The following is a 20,342-nucleotide window of genomic DNA, read 5'->3' as shown; positions in this document are numbered from 1 at the left end:
CCCAATATCTTCCTAGCTGCTGCTGCTGCTAAGTTTCTTCAGTCATGTCTAACTCTTTGTGACCCTATGGACCATAGCCTGCCAGGCTCCTCAGTCCATGGGATTCTCCAGGCAAGAATACTGGAGTGGGTTGCTATGCTCTCCTCCAAAGGATCTTCCTGACCCAGGGATCGAACCCGCATATCTTATGTCTCTTGCATTGGCAGACGGGTTCTTAACCATTAGTGTCACCTGGGAAGCCCACATCTTCCAAGGTCCGTGTTTAATAGACTGTTAGTACCTAGGGAGGGTGTGAAAGTGGTGTGCCAGCAGAGTGAACCATCAGAAGTAGAGGAACCAGAGTCTGAACATTATGGGATTAAAGTTCTTACCAGCCTCATTGGATTATGTTTACTTCTCTTTCCCTCAGGATAGAATTCACATATTCTTACAAAGTAGGTAATGTTCCCTCAGATACTTTTATGGGCAAGAGTGGATTTCCAATTTTTTATTAAATTTTTTTCTTAGATTGCAATGAAAGTGACCAAAGGATGGTTATACAACTGAAAGGAGAGAGCGCACTTATGTATTTTACTATGGAGAAGTTTACACTGTGGACATTGAACTTGGCTATGTATCCAGCAGCTGGGAGCATGTCCTTGGACAGATGTAGCGAGGAGAGATATCTTGAGTATATCTGGGCCCTGGTGAGAGGGCTGTGAGAGGGAAACTGGGTTCTACTTGGCTCAGTTTGGCTTAGAGTAACAGCAGCCATCCTGGTACAACCCTCACAGTGCCAGATTTTGAAGATTTTGAAGTTGACCTGACAACTCTAGGTCAAATGTCCAAGAAGGCCACCTCTACTTCTGAGATGTATATCTCTCTTCTGGGCTCTCTACTCTTCCAGAGAAGAGACAGCTCCCCACCTCCACCCCATTCCACAGCAAAACCTGCCCCTTCTTCATGTCCTGACCCATGCCCATGAGACTCAACTAAGGTGTTCACTCAGGTGCAGGGTGCAGGGTTGGGTAAAGACCTTGAATACAGTTGTTCAGTGACCTCATGAACTGCAGCTCACCAGGCTTCCCTATCCTTCACCATCTCCCAGAATTTGCTCAAATTCATGCCCATTGAGTCGGTGATGCCATCCAACCACCTCATCTGCTGTCGCCCCCTTCTCCTCCTGCCCTACATCTTTCCCAGCATCAGAGTCTTTTCCAATGAGTTGACTCTTGACATCAGGTGGCCAGAGTATTAGAGCTTCGGCTTCAGCAGCAGTCCTTCCAATGAATACTAAGGGTTGATATTCATTTTTCTGGGCTCCAAAATCACTGCAGATGGTGATTGCAGCCATGAAATTAAAAGATGCTTACTCCTTAGAAGGAAAGTTATGACCAATCCAGACAACATATTGAAAAGCAGAGACATTACTTTGTCAACAAAGGTCTGTCTAGTCAAGGCTATGGTTTTTCCAGTAGTCATGTATGGATGTGAGAGTTGGACTATAAAGAAAGCTGAGCGCTGAAGAATTGATGCTTTTGAAGTGTGGTGTTGGAGAAGACTCTTGAGAGCCCCTTGGCCTGCAAAGAGATCCAACCAGTCCATCCAAAAGGAGATCAGTCCTGGGTGTTCATTGGAAGGACTGATTTTGAAGCTGAAACTCCAATACTTTGGCCACCTGATGCGAAGAGCTGACTCATTTGAAAAGACCCTGATTCTGGGAAGGATTGGGGGCAGGAGGAGAAGGGGATGACAGAGGATGGGATGGCTGGATGGCATCACTGACTCAGTGGACATGGGTTTGGGTGGACTCTGGGAGTTGGTGATGGACAGGGAGGCCTGGCATGCTGCGATTCATGGGGTCGCAAAGAGTCGGACACAACTGAGCGATTGAACTGAGCTGAACTGATTCAGGTTTGATTTCCTTTAAACACAGAGATGCTTGAAAGTATGGTTTCCATTTTCATAGGCTATTTCTAAAGATCAGAAAATGTCTCAGGTCCAGAGAAAGGAGGCATGATGCCAAAGAGGGAGACCTGCCCAGTTATCCTTCCAACCCAACCCTGTGGGCAGCCACCTACTCTGTCTGGGCAGGGGAAACAGAGCTTCAGAGCTTGCGGGACGTGGAGAACATTTGCCCTGGGCCCTGACTCCGGCTGTGGCTTGGGAACCCGCGTAGGTTTGTGGAGGCTGTGGCCGCCGGTTACAGCTGAGCAAACGCCAGCTCAGACTCATGGAAGGGAAGTATGCAGAGTCTGTGGGAAGGGCTCTCTCCTCCCACCATCTCAGAGGGCTCTTTATTGTGGAAGACAGAATGGGGAGGCAAAGGGAAGAATCCATGCGGAACCTCGCTGCCCCCAGTGCCAGGCTCCCTGAGCATTGCCTGTGACAACTCACCAAGGTTGACTGCCTTCGCTCAGACCCCAGGCTCCCCTATTCATCCCACACAGAACACCCTCGGAGCCTGGCTTGGCTTCACCCTGATGCCCAGGGGAGAACATGTCAGGCAATAAGCAGGAAAAAATGCTCATGTCTTATTGAAAAAGGCCCAAATTGTAACTTAACAGGATGATCTTCTTTCTAATTTTTTATTTCCAAAATGTGCTTTCCCCCCAGAGTCCTTGAGCACAGACCTGTGGTTTTCTCTCTTGGGTTTTACAGTCTTTCTGCCTCAAGCCAAGAGACTTGGCTCCACTCCCCCTGAGTCAGAGTCTCGGCTGGTAGCTGAACCCAGGAAGCTCTGGCCCCATGTCTCTCCCTGGAACCACCAGACCACACAGCCTCCTGGGCTCAATCCTTTGGCTGGGTGTCTTGCCTCCTCTTTGTTTGGAAAGAGATGTCTTACGTAACCACACAACCTACTAAATGCTCCATTGTCTTCCACTTGGGAGAGCTCAAAATAACCCATTCGTGACTTATGACTTATCACAAAGATGGAATCTATTACCCACCTAGCCACAGCCCCCAAGGAGTGAGCCTCACCTATCTTACTTGGATCAACAATCCCAGTTCCAGTGAGACTTAACAACTGTGGTCTTTGGGGAATTATAAGTTCAGGACAAGGCTCAGGAAATACAAAGCCTGGTTCATCTATAGGTCACGGTGTTTTGCTCAAACAGCACAAGAAAGTCATTTGTAATTCAAGATTGAGACAGGCATAAACAACTCCAATCTGATGATTCTCTTACTAATCTGATTTTGATAAACAACTGATGAAAATGGAAGGTGTGTGTGTCTGGTCACCAGAGGAGAGATACTCAGGCAGTGAAATCAGTTGTTCTTATCTCACTGAGTAGGGATTTATTTCAAGGCTCCTGTTAATAGCCCATGATGCCAAGAACTGTGATCACTGCCCCAGACTGGAGAACCCTCTGAGAAGAATGACAGAAACCCACTGGTAAGGTCTTCTCCATCTTTATTGTCTATGAATCCCTGATTAGCCCTGCTGGGAATTAGTTATAAGCTGGTATCTCTAGAAAAAAACCTCCTTGGATTCAATTAAAAATGAGAAGAATCTCTGCAGGGTGTTGCCAAGGAGCTTTTGCTATATAAGGCAGGGGTGTAGACCAGGACGAATAAAACACTCTGGATTAGGTGACATCTGGTTCTGCTGCCAGAGCCGCCCGAGAGAGAGATGCTGGAGAGAGAGAGAGAGGGGACAGCCTGCTTCAGCCTGCTCGTTCTTCCCCATGGACCTCTTCTTCTTCAAGGATCCCTCAAGGCTCTTACTCATTTCTTTCTGCAGCAGACGTTTTCTCACCTGGGACGAACATGTGATTAGTTTCAGTTGGAGGTACATTTCTGTCCCTGCTTGGTGACATGGGAGCCCTCAGCAAAGCTTTCAGAAGGGGCCCCTCCCTAAACTTGGTGAAGTGCAGCCAACTCCAACTGCCTCATGAAGTGTCCCCCGGCAGCCTGGAGAGAAGAGGTGAGGGGCTGCCTCCCCCTGTGCCTGCTACCCTCTGCCATTTACTCGAGGTCTTTGTACCAGATACCAGTCCACCGAGTGCAGTGTGTGTGTGTCTCTGGACAGCAACCAAACTAAATGTGTAAGAAACTGTGCTGTGCCAAGTCTTGTGTGCAAATGTGCCTCCGTGTGCATGCTAAGTCACTTCAGTTGTGTCCAACTCTTTGTGACCCTATGGACTGTGGCTCACTAGGTTTCTCTGTCCATGGGATTCTCCAAGCAAGAACAGTGGAGTGGGTTGCCATGCCCTCCTCCAGGGGACTTCCTGACCCACGGATCAAACCCACATCTCTTATGTTTCCTGCATTGGCAGGCAGGTTCTTTACCACTAGCGCCACCTGGGAAGCCCAAATATGCCTCCAGGTCTCATCATATCAGCTCACTGAGTTAGAAAAAGCTGACAGCAGAACAGGGCTTCCATTCTGGCTTCACAAGAGTGATTTTACAAGGATCTCTGAAGCCCAAGCCTCTACAAGAACCGAGAGCTACAGGGCTGCATTACAGTGAAAAATTTTAGGGCACATAGTTTGAAAATCGCAACCAACCTTGAAATAATAAGAAACAAAGTTTAGCTTCTTGTGGTTTCTGATTTCCAGGAGACAAAGCGGAGTTCAAGTCTGCCTTAAGTGAGAACATCAGATTGTTTCTGTTTTATTTGAATACAATCTGCAGCCGGAAGTGGATGAGGGCTACTTGTACTGCAAGAACAACTCAAAAGGCAACTCATCACAGCTAATGGAAGTGACACTGTAAATCCATCTTCTTTTCTAATGCTAACTTGCTGCCTAGGAATGAATGAAAATACATATTAGAATGGCATTCTTAACTATTAATGTGCAAGATATGGAAGAGATTACCAAGGGCAATTATAGAATCCCAGTCTTTCCAGACTACAAAATAATCTTATCTGAATTATAAGAAAAAAATTCTTTCAACTGTAAATCATGGGAATTTACCAAACCAACAGATTTCTAATGTTGTCACTGTCCCTTTTTATTTGTCTCCTGGTCTCTTCTATCGCTAAAAATACTTCCAGCTTGGGGTATTTTGGAGACAGAGTCAAAAGTAGGGAAGTTAAGGAACAGTAGATAGGAGTGTATTTGAAATATAAAATTATTATTTTAAGGTAACAACAAAAATAAAACTTAATGAAAAAAATTCTTAAGCTTGGACTACATATTTTAAGTGTATGCATTAAAATAATATGCAAAAACACAGTCCTGTTTGAGTAGATTTGAGAAATCCCAGAAAGCTATTTTAAGGACCCTTTGAATTCAGTGTTTATATGCATTTGAGAGGCCATGTGTGTGTGTGTATATATATATATGTATATATACATATATATATAATGGCCATTAAGTACATGGTTCTAAAATTAGGCTGCCTGGGTTTAAATTCTAGTGTGTGGCCTCGGGCAAGCCAAATACCCTTGCTGTGCCTCTCTGACTCTGTTTCCTCATCTGAAGGGTAATTATAAGGTTTTTGTGAAGACTAAACCAATGAGTGAATGAACAGATGATTGTCTGTAATAGGTTTAGAATGGTGCCTATGGTCAGTGCTATGTAACTGATGATGATGAAGCTGGTGAGTGTGTGCATGTGCCCGAAGTCGCTTCAGTCATGTCTGACTCTTTGCGACTCTATGGACTGTAGCCCACCAGGCTCCTCTGTCTATGGTATTCTCCAGGCAAGAATACTGGAGTGGGTTGCCATGCCCTCTTCCTGAGGATCTTCCCAATCCAGGGATCAAAACTGCATCTTATGTCTCCTGCATTTGCAGGAGGGATCTTTATCACTAGCGCCACCTGGGAAACTCGTTGATGAGTGTAAACTGCAAGCAACTGAAATTAAGGGAAATGTCAGGAAACCAGGAAAACAGTGGTAGCACTTGTAATTCCTATAACAAATCATGGTGCGGCAACACACAAATTAATAGTTTCTGTCCTCTGGAGCCTAAGTACAAAATTTAATCCCTCTGCCCCTTGCAAACATTGGAAATGCAATTCAGATGATGAGAGTCAGATCATAAAGAAGGCTGAGCACCAAAGAATTGATGCTTTCAAACTGTGATGCTGAAGAAGACTCTTGAGAGTCCCTTGGACTGCAAGGAGATCAAACCAGTCAATCCTAAAGGAAATCAATCCTGAATATTCGTTGGAAGGACTGATGCTAAAGCTGAAGCGCCAATACTCTGGCCACCTGATGCAAAGAGCCGACTCGTTGGGAAAAAAACCCTGATGCTTGGAAAGATGGAGAGCAGGAGGAGAAGGAGATGACAGAGGATGAGATGGTTGGATGACATCATGGACTCAATGGACATGAGTTTGAGCAAACTCTGGGAGATGGTGAAGGACAGGGAAGCTTGGCGTGCTGCAGTTCATAGGGTCACAAAGAGTCAGACACGAGTTAGCTACTGAACAACAATAATACTCTGGAGCCTAAGTACGAAACAGTGATCCCTCTGCCCCTTACAAACATTGGAAGTGCAATTCAGATGATATTGTTATGTTTATTTCCCAGCCACGATCTCTACTCAGGGCTTTGCAGTCCTGGCATCTGGGAAGCCTGAGGCTCACTGACCTGGGAAATGATGTACCAGGGCCAGAGGAAGATTTTTAGAGCCCAGAGCCACCCCGTGGGCCACTTGTCTACTCTCATAGATATAGAGAACTCCAGGTTATAAAAAAAAAGCCTCATGTAGGCTTTGAGGGAGTAAAAAAGTCACAAAGAACTTCCAATCATGGGCAGTACACACTGGGAAGGGAAACCACCATTTCTGCTTTGGAGATGCTAGATGGTTTATGAATTAAGTGTTTGCACAGTTACATGTGACTTCTTTCTTCTTTCAAACCCAGCTGGAAGAACTGCTTTCTTCCTCCCCGTCCATCAGCTCTGAGTCTGTGCCCAGCACCAGGCTCCACACAGGGACAGGACCTTGGCAAAGCCCTAGGAGGGACCTCTGTGTGATAGTAAGATGGCTCAAAGCAAACTGGGATCTTTGAACTTTTTGGATCCATGTCTAGATAGCCAAGGTCAGCCCTAGAAGCCAAGAGATAAAATCTGCAGAGGACTTTTTCAAAGCTGTTCTTACCAGGCCATGTTGCTGGCCCCAGAGGCCCCCGGCAGGTGCCAGAGTGGGCTTAAGATGGAAGCCTCCTCTCAGGCTTATAAATGGGCCTATAAATGCAGAGTTCTATAAATTGACGTCTTGGGTTCTCTAAAGAGCTGAGACAGATGAGATTTAGATTCACAGCATGCCTGTGCATTAAAAATAGAAATTAAATACAGACAAGAAGAGAACTATTTGATTAGGGGGCAGTTTCTTCTTTTCTTTAGGAGAAATGTACTGAGATCTCATCTGACCACCAGCAGACACTACAAGCCACACCCATGACTCCGATAATTGTAGAAATAGGGCATAGCCAGGACTACCCCTTGGAGAAGGAAATGGCAACCCACTCCAGTATTCTTGCCTGGAGAATCCCATGGACAGAGGAGCCTGGCAGGCTACAGTCCATGGGGTCGCAAGAGTCCCATACAACTTAGTGACTAAACCACCACCACCCAGGACTAACCCTGACTCTAAACCACCTCCCCTTCTACCCCAAGTTCGCTCTCTTTTCACGCTTTTTTTTCACGTAGAGGAAGACACACAATGGGGCGGGGCTAAGAGTGGGGACAGGATATGTGCCCGCAGAGTTTTGTACTGTGTATTTTGTATTCTTTCCTCCAAAAGCAGTTCTGGACGAAAAAGACTTGGAAGGTCAGACTGAATACACATGTGAGGGGCTCAAAGGGCAGCACCAGGGTTTTTCTTTTTACACTATGTTCTATGGAAACCTAGGATTTACTGAAGGTTCGTGTACCCTTTTGAGAGAGTAGGTGATTTTTTGTTGTTGTTTTTTTAATGAAATTATCAGATTTTAAAATGTTTTTTTAGAAATAGTATTTTTGTCCTCTGATCCCCAGATTCTACTCCCTTCCACACTCTACAACCTTGCATTTTTTTTCCAAGTACAGTCAGGGCCCTTGACATAAATCCAAAAGGAGAAATATTTGTCTGCTCTCAGGTTTTAACTATTGAGTCTTGTTATTTACAGGATCAGTTATTCAGTACACTTGTTTTACTGTAATAAGGAAAAAATATGAAAAGGGAAAAGAAAATGTTTTACAATTTCTGTAGTTCGCTCTCAAACCTTTCTCCTTAGCATTTGCTTCTTTATCTTAACATCATTGCATTTTAGCTGGAAGGAAGCCTCTTGTCCAACTTGTTTCCTTTTACAGAAAAGCAAACTGAGGCCACATGAGGGTAAGTGACTTGCTCAAGGTTACTCAACTTCTCTCTTTTCTCTATTTAACTTGTCTTTGGCATAAGTTCTTTCTATTTTGTTTCTTTACTCTTTGCCATATTTTGCTGTTTGATTGGAATCTGCAATGACACACTTTATGACTTCAACAGATTGGAAATCCCCACTCCATATTCTCAAGGAGAGTAAGCGTGGTTTTGTATTTTTCCGGAACAAGGTGAAAACCCCACATTCATTTTGCTAATATATTCCAGGACATTTCTTCTATACTGTTTTTTTGTAGAATAAAATAAGGTAATAAAATAAAAGTTACTCATGTGCTCCCAACCTCAATTACCCTGAGTAAGCAGAGGAAAGGAAAGAGTGATTCAGGGGAACCCAAGAACCTACTTGAAGAGGAGCAGCTCTAAGTGACTGGGGAACACTGAGGGGCAGAATAAACAGCCCCGGACAATGTGCATTTCGTGCTGATGAGATGACGCTGGGGACTGGAATCCTCCAGGGAGCTGCCGTTGCCCTCACTTAAAGACACATACTCCAGAACCAGTCGGATTGCTAAGGGTCCAAATCTAGGTTTTGCTACTATTTATCAGGACATATGGTTTAGTCACTAAGTCATGTCCAACTCTTTTGCCACCCCATGGACTATAGTCCACCAGGCTCCTCTATCCATGGAAATTCCTAGGCAAGAATACTGGAGTGGGTTGCCCTTTCCTTCTGCAGGGGATCTTCCTTAGTGACTAAATGACAACAACAACCACAACAACCAACTACAGACTCTTAGAAAAATTCCTTAACTACTCTATACCTACGTTCCTTCATCCATAAAATTAATAAGAGCACTTACCTCACAGAGTCGTTGTGAAGATTGTAAGAGTTTGTATCTGTAATGTACTGGAAACAGTGCCTAGAATATTGTAAAGGATCAATCTGTGCTTATTATTATCATTACCTGTAATGAACCCTGTTTCCCAGCCCAACTTTAAATCTGGAAATACAAGCCAAAGATGGAAGAGTAAGGGAACTGTTTTATCATGTTCAACCAGATGCTCAGGAAAATAGCACAGTGATATCTTGACTGGACAAGAGGAATCCTTTCTCCTAACCCTACACCCAACTTTAACCATCAAGGCATCAGTTCAGTTTAGTCACTCAATAGTGTCCGACTCTTTGCAACCCCATGAATCGCAGCACGCCAGGCCTCCCTGTCCATCACTAACTCCCAGAGTTTACCCAAACCCATGTCCATCGAGTCAGTGATGCCATCCAACCATCTCATTCTCTGTCATCCCCTTCTCCTCCCGCCCCCAATCCTTCCCAGCATTAGGGTCTTTTCCAGTGAGTCAACTTTTCGCATAAGGTGGCCAAAGTATTGGAGTTTCAGCTTCAGCATCAGTCCTTCCAATGAACACCCAGGACTGATCACCTTTAGGATGGACTGGTTGGATCTTCTTGCAGTCCAAGGGACTCTCAAGAGTCTTCTCCAACACTACAGTTCGAAAGCATCAATTCTTTGGTGCTCAGCTTTCTTCACCATCCAACTCTCACATCCATACATGACTACTGGAAAAACCATAGCCTTGACTAGACCTTTGCCAACAAAGGTCCATCTAGTCTAGTCTAGTCATCAAGGCATACTTGCTCACAATTAACATTCAAAATAGAGAACAGTTTCCAAAACATGCTTTCTTAGAGAATTTTCTCATAGACTTCAAACTTTTAGATGAAAGTCTGGCCTCTGGTTAATATAACAAACCTCTGTGTATCTAATATACACTGGGTTTTCTCAGTGTGACGTGAGACTACAACAGGAATGACAGTCCCACCAACCTCAATCTTGCTATTTGGGGTCACTGCTCCAAATGTTGGGCTTCCCTTGTGGCTCAGATGGTAAAGAATCTGCCTGCAGTGTGGGAGACCCGGGTTTGATCTCTGGGTGGGGAAGATCCCTTGGAGAAGGGAATGGCAACCCACTGTGCCTTTCTTGCCTGGAGAATTCCATGGACAGAATTCTCCTGGTGGGCTACAGTCCATGGGGTCAGAAAGAGTTGGACACGACTGAATGACAAACAGTAAGCTCCTTGTCAATAAGCAGTAGTTACTTCTTCCCAGTCATCTTCCTGTCCCTTTAGTGATTCCCTTTTCAAACCTGGGCTTATCCCCTGCGGAGCTACGTCCTGATATTTCTAAAGAGCACCAAGATTTCAGAGCCAGCCCTTTTAGATGCATGAAGAGGTTTGGTGTGCAAATAATGAGATATTTCTCCCCTTCATCAAGTCATCACTCTTTCTAGTATTGTGTCAGTTTTTTGCCTTTAGAAGGGTTGTTGTAGATCTCTCAGGAAGTATCACATAACACAAAAAAGTCAGGAGAGGCGCTAAAGAAAATTTCCAGTGGCAGTTAATGGGCCTGACATCAGCAGATTTTGAAGGCCATCTTATGCTAGGAAGAAAAACAGTGATCTAGAAATCTCTGTGACTCTAATGGAACCATGCTGCAGGAGAAACTTCCACTGCTTCTGCTTTTTCATCTTTGTCTTGTGTACAACCACCAGTGCAAACGGGTGACACCCACAATGACTGGGTAAGCTGGTGAATTGCGTAAACTCCTTCCAAAGCGATCAGGATTGTCCTTCCCCACTGCATTTGACAGATAAATCAAACATGCAACTTAAAGCTAAAACACATCAGACTGTGGAGTTAGTAGGTAAAACAGAAACAAGCACCATCATCGGTCAATGCCACCAAAACAGAAACATTCTTCACCTGTTCAACATGAAAAAATGACTGGGTTCCTGCTTATCTCCTGCTGAGCAAGTGAATAATGTGAAATCAGCCATGGGGAAGCCTGCCACGGTCTCAGAACAGGCTCCTCTGCTCTGTGTGGTGCCCTTGGCAACACAACAGAAGGCTGGGGGGAGCTGGGAGAGGCCTGACCGAGGACAAGGAAAGAATGGCATGAAATACGATGCAGCTGCTGAACTTTCTTTTCATTAACTTTAAATCATATCAATTTCTAGACTTTTGGATACCTACTGAAAGGAGAAAAAAAAAAAAAACAACACTGAAGAGACAACCTGTCTGCTTTTAACCTAACTCAAATTGAACGATAATGAAAGTGATTCAGCCTGGTGCAGAAAGACAGGACCACCACTATCCTTGCTACCCACCTTTCAACTTTATTTAGCTAGAAGTTTCCACTTCAGCTCTCCTCCTCTGGGACAAGAAAATCACAGTTCCAGAAGGAGGCCTTCCCCACAGCTGGCTCTACTGCCCAGCCTTACCCCTACCTGGAATAACTCAGCCAGGCAACCCCTTGCAGTGTGGGAACAGGGCAGGGAGCTTGTAACATGGCCATGTGAGTGTGCACCATCATTTCAGCCTGCCTATTCACGCTGTCCCAAAGCTCATCTACCAGACATGGGCAATAGCACCTAGATCATTAAATCATTTTTGTACTCCATTGTCCAAGCATCTTTTAGGGAAGAGGTGACTAGGAAGCTATTTCTTGGCTCTACTAAGCCAGCCAAGATTGGGGTGGATGGATGGGAATATGGTAAGTAGAAGTGTGGGTATTATCTCTCCTTGCCAGATCCCCAAGCATTCACGGTCTTAGCCCTCCAAGCCCATAACTGATCTTAGCCCCAATGTGCCTTTTATTACAACTGGATCCACAGATCTTTGAATGCTCTGAGCCTTTTCAGAACAATTGTGCCTCTTGTTTGTTGTTTAGTGGCTCAGTCGTGTCCAAGTCTTTGCCACCTCATGGGCTGTAGCCCACCAGGCTTCTCTGCCCATGGGATTTTCCAGGCAAAAATACTGGAGTGGGTTGCCGTTTCCTCCTTTAGGGCATCTTCCGGACCCAGGGGTCAAATCTGAGTCTCCTGCCACGTCTCCCGCATTGCAGGCAGATTCTTTACTGCTGAGCCACTGGGGTGGGGTGGGGGTGGGGGTGGGGAAGCAAAAGCAAGAGGAAAAGGAAATGTAAAAGATTTAACACTCTAATACATGTTTGTTGAATACTTATTTTGTGTTAGTCATCATTCTAGGAGCTGGTTGTATAGAGAGTAACAAAACTTACATTCATGCAGGAGAAACAGACAATGAAATGTAAGCAAACAAAAACATTTTAGATAGCAGTAAGTATTATGAACAGCAGAGTCTTTTGGGAGAGAGTGTAGGGGCATGGCAACATTGAGATAATAAGGGAAGACCTCTTTTGGGACATACCATTTGATCTGGGACCTTAGTATTGAGAAGAAATGATTTTTGAGGGAAAGCATTCCAGGCAGGAGGAACAGCAAGAGTTCATACCTAACAGTGAGGTTAGGCAATCAGAGAAAGAAGATGAAGGAATCTTAATCAAAGTGCCGAAGGGGCAGGCGGCTACCAGATAGGGGTGAGGAGGTAAGTTGAGGTCAGATCCATTTGGGATCTGGGAAAAGAGTTTGGGAGATACTGGAGTGTTTGTAAGCCATGCAGTCATGGGAAGTCTGCCTCTCTGTTTCTCATTCCCACATATGACATATGTACACACACACACACACACACACATAAGGAAGATACATGAGTAGAAACTGAGCTTGGGTTATGCAAATACTTTTTATAATTGCATGTTACTTCAGATTTGATATTTAGAAGGTTGAACTCTTTTTCAGAAAGGCAAGAAGAAGGGCTACATTGCAAAATAAGGCAAATGTTTCCTTGAAGCCCTTTTATAAAATTAGTACCTGAAATGGAATAGCGCCATCCACACACAAGTCATGGGGGACATTAATCTTTCAAAGCCAACTGTTAAGATATTTTGTTATGGCTAGAATAGGGACACAACAGGGAAGAGAAAGCTAGATGGCTTTCTCACTAAGTCCCCAGGGCTTACATATCCGTTAAGAGAAGGCACGACTTGGTTTAAGAAACCAGCAACCAGTAATTTACAAGTGGCGTGGTTTATCCATATTTGCAGAGAGTACCAGGTCTCCCTCTGAGATCCAGACGAGAACCTTCAGTTTTACTCACTTGTTTAACCACAATGGTTTCTCTTTGTTCCAGGACGTTGGCACCAAGCTGGAAGATCCAGTCAATGAAAGGACTTGAACAAGTAAATGTTTTGGGGTGTTGACCTATGAAACTCCTTTAAATACTCCTTTTTCTATGTCATTTTTTTTCTTTCTTTATTTCCTTCCTCCTTCCTTCCTTTCTTTCTTTTTTTTCAAAACTTTTAATGAAAGGAAAATCTGACAGAAAAGGGAGATGATTTTTATTATGAACTGTGATTGTGTCTAAGAAAGCTAAAATTACATAATGCTATTCTTGTAAAAGGATGAAGTTTTAAACACCTAGTGATTAGAGGCATTTTTCAGACTACAGGTAAACAGAGACTCCATATCCACAGAATTTCTTGTTGTCTAAAGCAAATATGTACAAAAGTCAAACACATACCTTTTTATAAAACAAAGTTAACATTTGAAGAAAGACTATGATGGACTTGAGCAACGTAGTTATTAACAAATAATAAATGAAAACATGAATTTCTTGTAGATATATTTTTATTCAGTTCATTATATTAATCCTTTGCCAACTTAAAGACATTAATGAAATACAAAATATTTTAAATGAGTAAAAAGAAGTTGAACATTATATAAGATAGGGAGAGTATAAAGAGTAGGAGAAGCTACTCTAATTAAGCAAAATACTTAACTCTGAAAATGTGAACACTTTCTGCCATCACATACTTCAGTTTCACAGTGGTGCTCTCAGTAGCTCAGTCGTGTCCAACTCTTCACGACCTCATGGACTATATATAGCCTGCCAGGCTCCTCTGTCCATGGTATTTTCCCAGCAAGAATAGTGAAGTGGGTTGCCATTTCCTCCTACATTTCACAGTGATTCTGAGCCCTAAATAACTTAAATTTTTAAATTTCATTTTCACCTCAAAGATAGTTCCTTCATTTAAGCAGACATTGGAATTTAACTCAATGACTAAAAATCTAAAGAACTGAAGTTTGGGAGATGGATCACTGGCCCCCAGTAGGTATCCATTTTCTAATCCCTAGATCCCATGAATGTTATTTTACATGGCAAAAAAGGATTTTGCAAATGTGATTAAGTGAAGAACCTTGAGTGATCATCCTGGATTATCTGGATAGGCACTAAACATAATCACATGCATTCCTATAAGAGACAGGAGAAGGACATTTGACACAGAGGAGGAGAAGACAGTGTGAGCACTGAGTCAGCAGTTGGTGTGATGTGGCCACAAGCTTAGGTGTGCTGGCAGCCATTGGAGCTGAAAGAGGCAAGGAATGGGGTCTTCCTGACAACCTCTGGAGAGGGGCAGCTCTGTTGATACCTTGGTTTTGGTTTGGTGAAACTGACTCAGCAATCACAGGAAGCCAATACAAAAAAGGCATTCTGAATTAATACTCACTGGCATCTTAAAAGGAATAAAAATAGCTGTGGGGAGCAGGAGAATTTTTTTTAATGAAGCAGCATTGAAAATTATTTGATTTCTATATCAGAGGAGTAAAGCACAGTACCTATGTCATTGTTTAGTACACATGACTTCTTCAAAGAAAAGTAGATAAATATCTAGGTCATATTGACTGGTACAATTTTAGTACTAAGCATGTAGACAGCACTGATTCTTCACTTGTTGAAAAAACTATAAACTCTTAAACATTTTTATATCAACATAATACATGCACATAATAAAAACTGGTGCAGAGTTTAGGCTGAAAGCTAATTCTCTTCCTCGAGAAATTAAAAGGATTAAAAGGGAATTTTATGAATAACTGTATACCCATAATTTCAACAGGTTAGGTTAAATGGACAAATTTTGAGAAAGTTCCAAATTACCAAAACTGACTCAGGAAGAGATAGAAAATTGAAATAGATCTGTAATAAATAAAGAAACTAAATTAGTAATTAAAAATCCCACAAGGACAAACTCAAGTCCAGAGAGTTTCATTGGTGAATTCTATCTAATAGTCTATCTAATATTTACAGAAGTAATACAATCCTTCACAAAACCTTCCAGAAAGTAGAAGTGGGAACACTACCCAACTCATTTTATGAGGCCAGTATTACTCTGATACCAAAGTCAAACAAATACCTCACAAGAAAATAAAACTACAGACCAATAACCTTTATAATTATGGACACAATAATAGTTAAGACAATTTTAGTGTAATTGAATCCAGTGACATAAAAAATGAAGACAAGGTAAGATTTATCACAAGAATGCAAAGTTGGTTCAAGATCTGAAAATCAGCTTAAAATAGGGAGGACAAGCACCACATGATCATCAATAGAAGCAGTAAAAGCATTTGACAAAACATCATAGTCATTCATAATTAAAAATTCAACCACACAATTAATAGAATTTCTCAGTTGGAATTTCTCCTACCTATGAATGTAGTGATGCTTTCTCAATACTCTAAATTTGCTGCAAGTCATTTAATTGTGTAATTACAATAGACAAATTTTATTACACAAAAATTATATCTCAGGGTAACTATTATTTTAAAAAATGCCTATAGTGTTTAATTCTCATCAGCAGAAGATGCTATAAGCAGGAAGTGTACCTTTACTATGTTCTCTTTGGAGCACAGCTCATTAAGATTGCTCAATCTTTAGTGGTTTACTCAATTGAGATTTAAAAAACTAACCATATTCCATGGACTATAAAATCTAAAGCCTAGCATTTGAGTTATTACATGTCTTCACTATAACTCATTCTATCTACTCAAAGCAGCTTCTTGTACCCCTTTCTCATTTCTGACCCTTTTCTGATTCTGAACCCTTCATCCACTAGGTGGTACTTTTGGCACTTAAAGCTTAGTTGCTAATCGAAAGACCTCAGGATAGTTTGAGAGAGACAAATGCATTATGTAAACAGGCCATTTGTTAGTGGGATATTCACAAGCTGAAGAGAGCCTTTATCAGATGTGCCTAGACAACTTTGACACACACTCATGGAATACGTCTTTTTCTTTTCTTTAGCACAAGTGGAATATGAAGGATTTCATGTTTCAGAATGTTTCCAAAATATGGGTTCCTTGGTCTATATGCACATGAAAGCCGATCTTATAAGGAAGCAAGTGAGCAGCTGCCCTAGTAATAAGACTTCATTACTTCAGCCAATATGTATTGAACAACTGCTCTGTGCCAAGCACTGTTCTAGGTATTGGAGGCACAGCTGTATTCAAAAGTTCCCGCTCTCATGGGGTCTGCAGTTGTGGGAGAGATAATCACAAAACAAATAATTGTTGATGTTTGGTCTGTTAGGACTTTGGGAAACCTTGAAAAGCAGGAAAAGGAGAAATTGGAATGACAGAAGTGGCAGTCACCATTGTATGTGGCGTGGAGGTCCAAAGCTTTTCCAACAAGATGAGGTTTAGTACAAATGCTATATTAAAATGCAGGCATTGTGTCAGGTAGACTTCCCAGGTGGCTCATTGGTGAAGAATCCACCTACCAATGCAGGAGATTCAGGTTCAGTCCCTGGCTCAGGAAGATCCTCTGGAGAAGGAAATTCCAGTTTTCTTGCCTAGAGAATCCCATGAACAGAGGAGCCTGGCAGGCTATAGTCTATGGGGTCGCAAAGAGTCGGACATGACTGAGCGACTAAACGACAGCAACATCTATAGGAAGCAAGGGAGGGGATCATGCAGCTCCTTTGGGAAAAAGCAACCCAGGCAGAGAGAAAACACAGTGTAGAAAGGATTGTAGGCAGGAGCACTCTCGGTGTATTCATTTAAGGGCATGTGAGTGGGTGTGGCATGGAGTGGAGAGGGTACATGGTGGAGATTAGTGCAGAGGCGTAGACTTGGTGTGGCTTGTAGAGCATGAAGGGTCTTGCAGGGCATTTTAAGACCTGTGATTTCACTCTGAGTGAAGGGTTTTGAGCAAAGAAGTGATACAATCTGACTTCTGTTTTAACAAGATTACTCTGGTTGCTGTGTTGAGGCTGACTGCAGTAGGACAGAGGTAGAAGCTGGGGAACAGAAGCTGGGATTATTGCAATAATATAGGCAAGAGGTGATGGTAGCTTAAATCAGGGTGTAAGCAATGGGAGAGACAAGAAGAGACCATGCTTTATTCAGTTCAGTTCAGTCGCTCAGTCGTGTCCGACTCTTTGTGACCCCATGAACCGCAGCACACCAGGCCTCCCTGTCCGTCAGCAATTCCCTGAGTCCACCCAAACCTATGTCCATTGAGTCAGTGATGCCATCTAACCATCTCATCCTCTGTCATCCCCTTCTCCTCCTGCCCTCAGTATTTCCTGGCATCAGGGTCTTTTCAAATGAGTCAGCTCTTTGCATCAGGCGGCCAAAGTATTGGAGTTTCAGCTTCAACATCAGTCCTTCCAATGAACACCCAGGACTGATCTCCTTTATTATGGACTGGTTGGATCTCCTTGCAGTCCAAGGGACTCTCAAGAGTCTTCTCCAACACCACAGTTCAAAATGATCAATTCTTTGGTGCTCAGCTTTCTTTATAGTCCAACTCTCATGTCCATACATGACTACTGGAAAAACCATAGCCTTGACTAGACAGACCGTTGTTGGCAAAATAATGTCTCTGCTTTTCAATATGCTGTCTAGGTTGGTCATCACTTTCCTTCCAAGGAGTAAGCGTCTTTTAATTTCATGGCTGCAATCTCCATCTGCAGTGATTTTGGAGCCCAGAAAAATAAAGTCAGCCACTGTTTCCCCATCTATTTGCCATGAACTGATAGGACTGGATGCCATGATCTTAGTTTTCTGAATGTTGAGCTATAAGCCAACTTTTTCACTCTCTTCTTTCACTTTCATCAAGAGGCTCTGTAGTTCTTCTTCACTTTCTCCCATAAGGGTGGTGTCATCTGCATATCTGAGGTTATTGATATTTCTCCCAGCAATCTTGATTCCAGCTTGTGCTTCCTCCAGCCCAGTGTTTCCCATGCTTTATACATATTTCTAAAGAAGAGCCGACATGATTAGCTAATGATTAGGTAATGGGTGTGAGAGAAGGAGAAGAGCCAAAGATGACAATTTATTTTAAATATTTAACAGAAATTTGAAAGTGTGAAACTGTTAGTCACTCAGTCATGTCTGATTCTTTGCAACCCCATGGACTGTAGTCTGCCAGGCTCCTCTGCCCATGGAATTTTCCAGGCAGGAATACTGGAGTGGATTGCAATTTCCTTCCCCAGGGGATCTTCCCTACCCAGGGATCGATCCCCAGTCTCCTATATTGCACACATTCTTTACCGTCTGAGCCACGAGGGATAAAGAGTGTGAGAAAAAGAGAAGAGCCAAAGATGATGATTTATTTTAATTATTCAAGAGAAGTTTATATAGTGCTAATTATATACATGGCACTGTTCCAAGTTCTTGACAAATATTGACTCATTTAATCTACGCAATAGGCCCATGAGATAGGTACTATTTTTGTCCTCCTTTTTCTGCCTTCAAGGTTTTGGCTCTGAGAAGCTGGAAGGATAAAGCTGACATCTACTGAGAGAGGGAAGACTATATGAAGAGCAGGTTCAAGGTGATATCTTAAGGTCGAGAAGACCGAAATAACTGTGTGAAGATGCCAAGCAGGTGGTTGGTTATGCAAGACTGGAATTCAGGAGAGTGATCTGACTTGGAGATACACATGCAGTGAAAAGATGGTATTTAAAAACAGGAAACTAGATGACATCTCTAGAAGAGCAGAGATTCAGCAGAGGATGAAGCACCAAGCTTGGGGCCATTCAATATTAATGAGGACATGAAGATGAAGTATCAAAGAAGACAGGCAATGGCCAAAGAGCTTGGCATCCTGGCAGCCAAGAGAAGAAAATGAAGGGGAAGAGGTTGAGCAACTATGTTCAATACCTCAGCTTCATCCAGGAAGAGAGAGCTCAGAATTTATTGGTTACTTTGAAAAGAGCTATTTCATTGAGTGGTAGGGATAAAACTTGGTGTGCAAATGAGGTCAAGAGAAAAGAAGAGGAGGAAATGATGAATAAAGAGAACTCTTTTGAGGCATTTTCTATAAAGCGGATTAGAGATATATGGTCAACAGAGGGTGTCTTATTTTTGTGGTTGTTGTTTTCTTTTGTTTTAAAGATGGATGAAATTGCAGCAGAGTTGTATGCAGATGGAAATGGTCCAATAGAAAAGGAAAGAAATGTTGATACAGGAGAGAGGACGTTAAATGATGTTAGTGAGCTGATGAAAGAGGATGATAAAGCATGAGGCTTGGACTTAGATGGAAGCAGAGACCATTCGTCTTTGGTAAATGGAGGGAAGGCAGGATATATGGTGATAGATGCAGTCATGTGGGGAGTTGGGGGTTGACATTTGTGGCCATTCTCATCTGACTGCTTCTCTTTTTCTCAGTGAAACAGGGAAAAAGTCATAAGCCGAAAGAGATCAGAAGAAGTATTGGAGTTTTGAGGAGACCACAGCTGTGACAAGATCATCTAGGAAAATAAGGACTATTGTCCAAAACATTAGCTCAACAACAGGTCAGCCCATGATTAAAGTCCCATTATTGGGGTCTAGAAAAGTCTGATTTTCAAGTAGACTCTATTAAAATGCAGATACTTAGAAGCCCAAGTGCTGTTCAGCAGGCTTTCTCTTGTAACACATTCACATCAGAAAATGTCTGAGTTGTCAGACTGCTAGAAGTAAGACCCTCAGGGCGTAATGCTTTTGCTTTCTTTTTCCTGGGCAATCTACATTTTACTTCATTAATTTTTTTCAAGAAAAGTAAGTTATTAGTGTAGACCTGAGTGTAATTCATTTGAAAAGTTTTGCAAGATTTGATATAATTAAATCTACATATAAGAAAAAAAATTCCTCCACCCACTTGTCCCATTTTTTCCCCTATAGAAATGTAACATAAGTCCAGGCTTTGGTAGGAATCAGAGAGTAAGGAAAGACTTGATTTGTTTTTTGAACGGAGGAAAGTGGCTTTCTACAGGAATGAAGTATTATTATTCCAGACCAATAATAATACTTAACAACTGTGGGGACCTTCATTTAGGTGGTGTGTGTGTGTGTATGTGTGTGCGCGCGCGCGTGTGCGCTAAGCCACTTCAGTCGTGTCTGACTCT

At 42.6% G+C, this 20,342-nt stretch overlaps 1 protein-coding gene across 2 annotated transcripts in view; it reads left to right on the top strand.

Annotated features, from left to right (window-relative positions):
- The window catches only part of SSPN (sarcospan), a 69,472-nt gene extending 49,390 nt beyond the window's left edge, over positions 1-20,082 (top strand). Inside the window, exons 3-4 of one of the 2 annotated variants that reach the window (XM_081483710.1) lie at positions 13,301-13,349; positions 19,624-20,082. In XM_081483710.1, the coding sequence (XP_081339836.1) occupies positions 13,301-13,345 (45 nt within the window). In that variant the 3' untranslated portion in view covers positions 13,346-13,349; positions 19,624-20,082. Of the gene's footprint in view, positions 1-13,300; positions 13,350-18,709 lie in introns of both variants that reach the window. The other variant, XM_081483709.1, reaches the window with a different exon arrangement.
- Positions 20,083-20,342: the final 260 nt, after the last annotated feature.

Source organism: Giraffa tippelskirchi, chromosome 4 (genome assembly GCF_054371585.1).
Source record: "Giraffa tippelskirchi isolate mGirTip1 chromosome 4, T2T-mGirTip1v1.2.pri, whole genome shotgun sequence".
Taxonomy (NCBI): Eukaryota; Metazoa; Chordata; class Mammalia; order Artiodactyla; family Giraffidae; genus Giraffa; species Giraffa tippelskirchi.
This window is presented reverse-complemented; position numbering and strand designations above follow the sequence as displayed.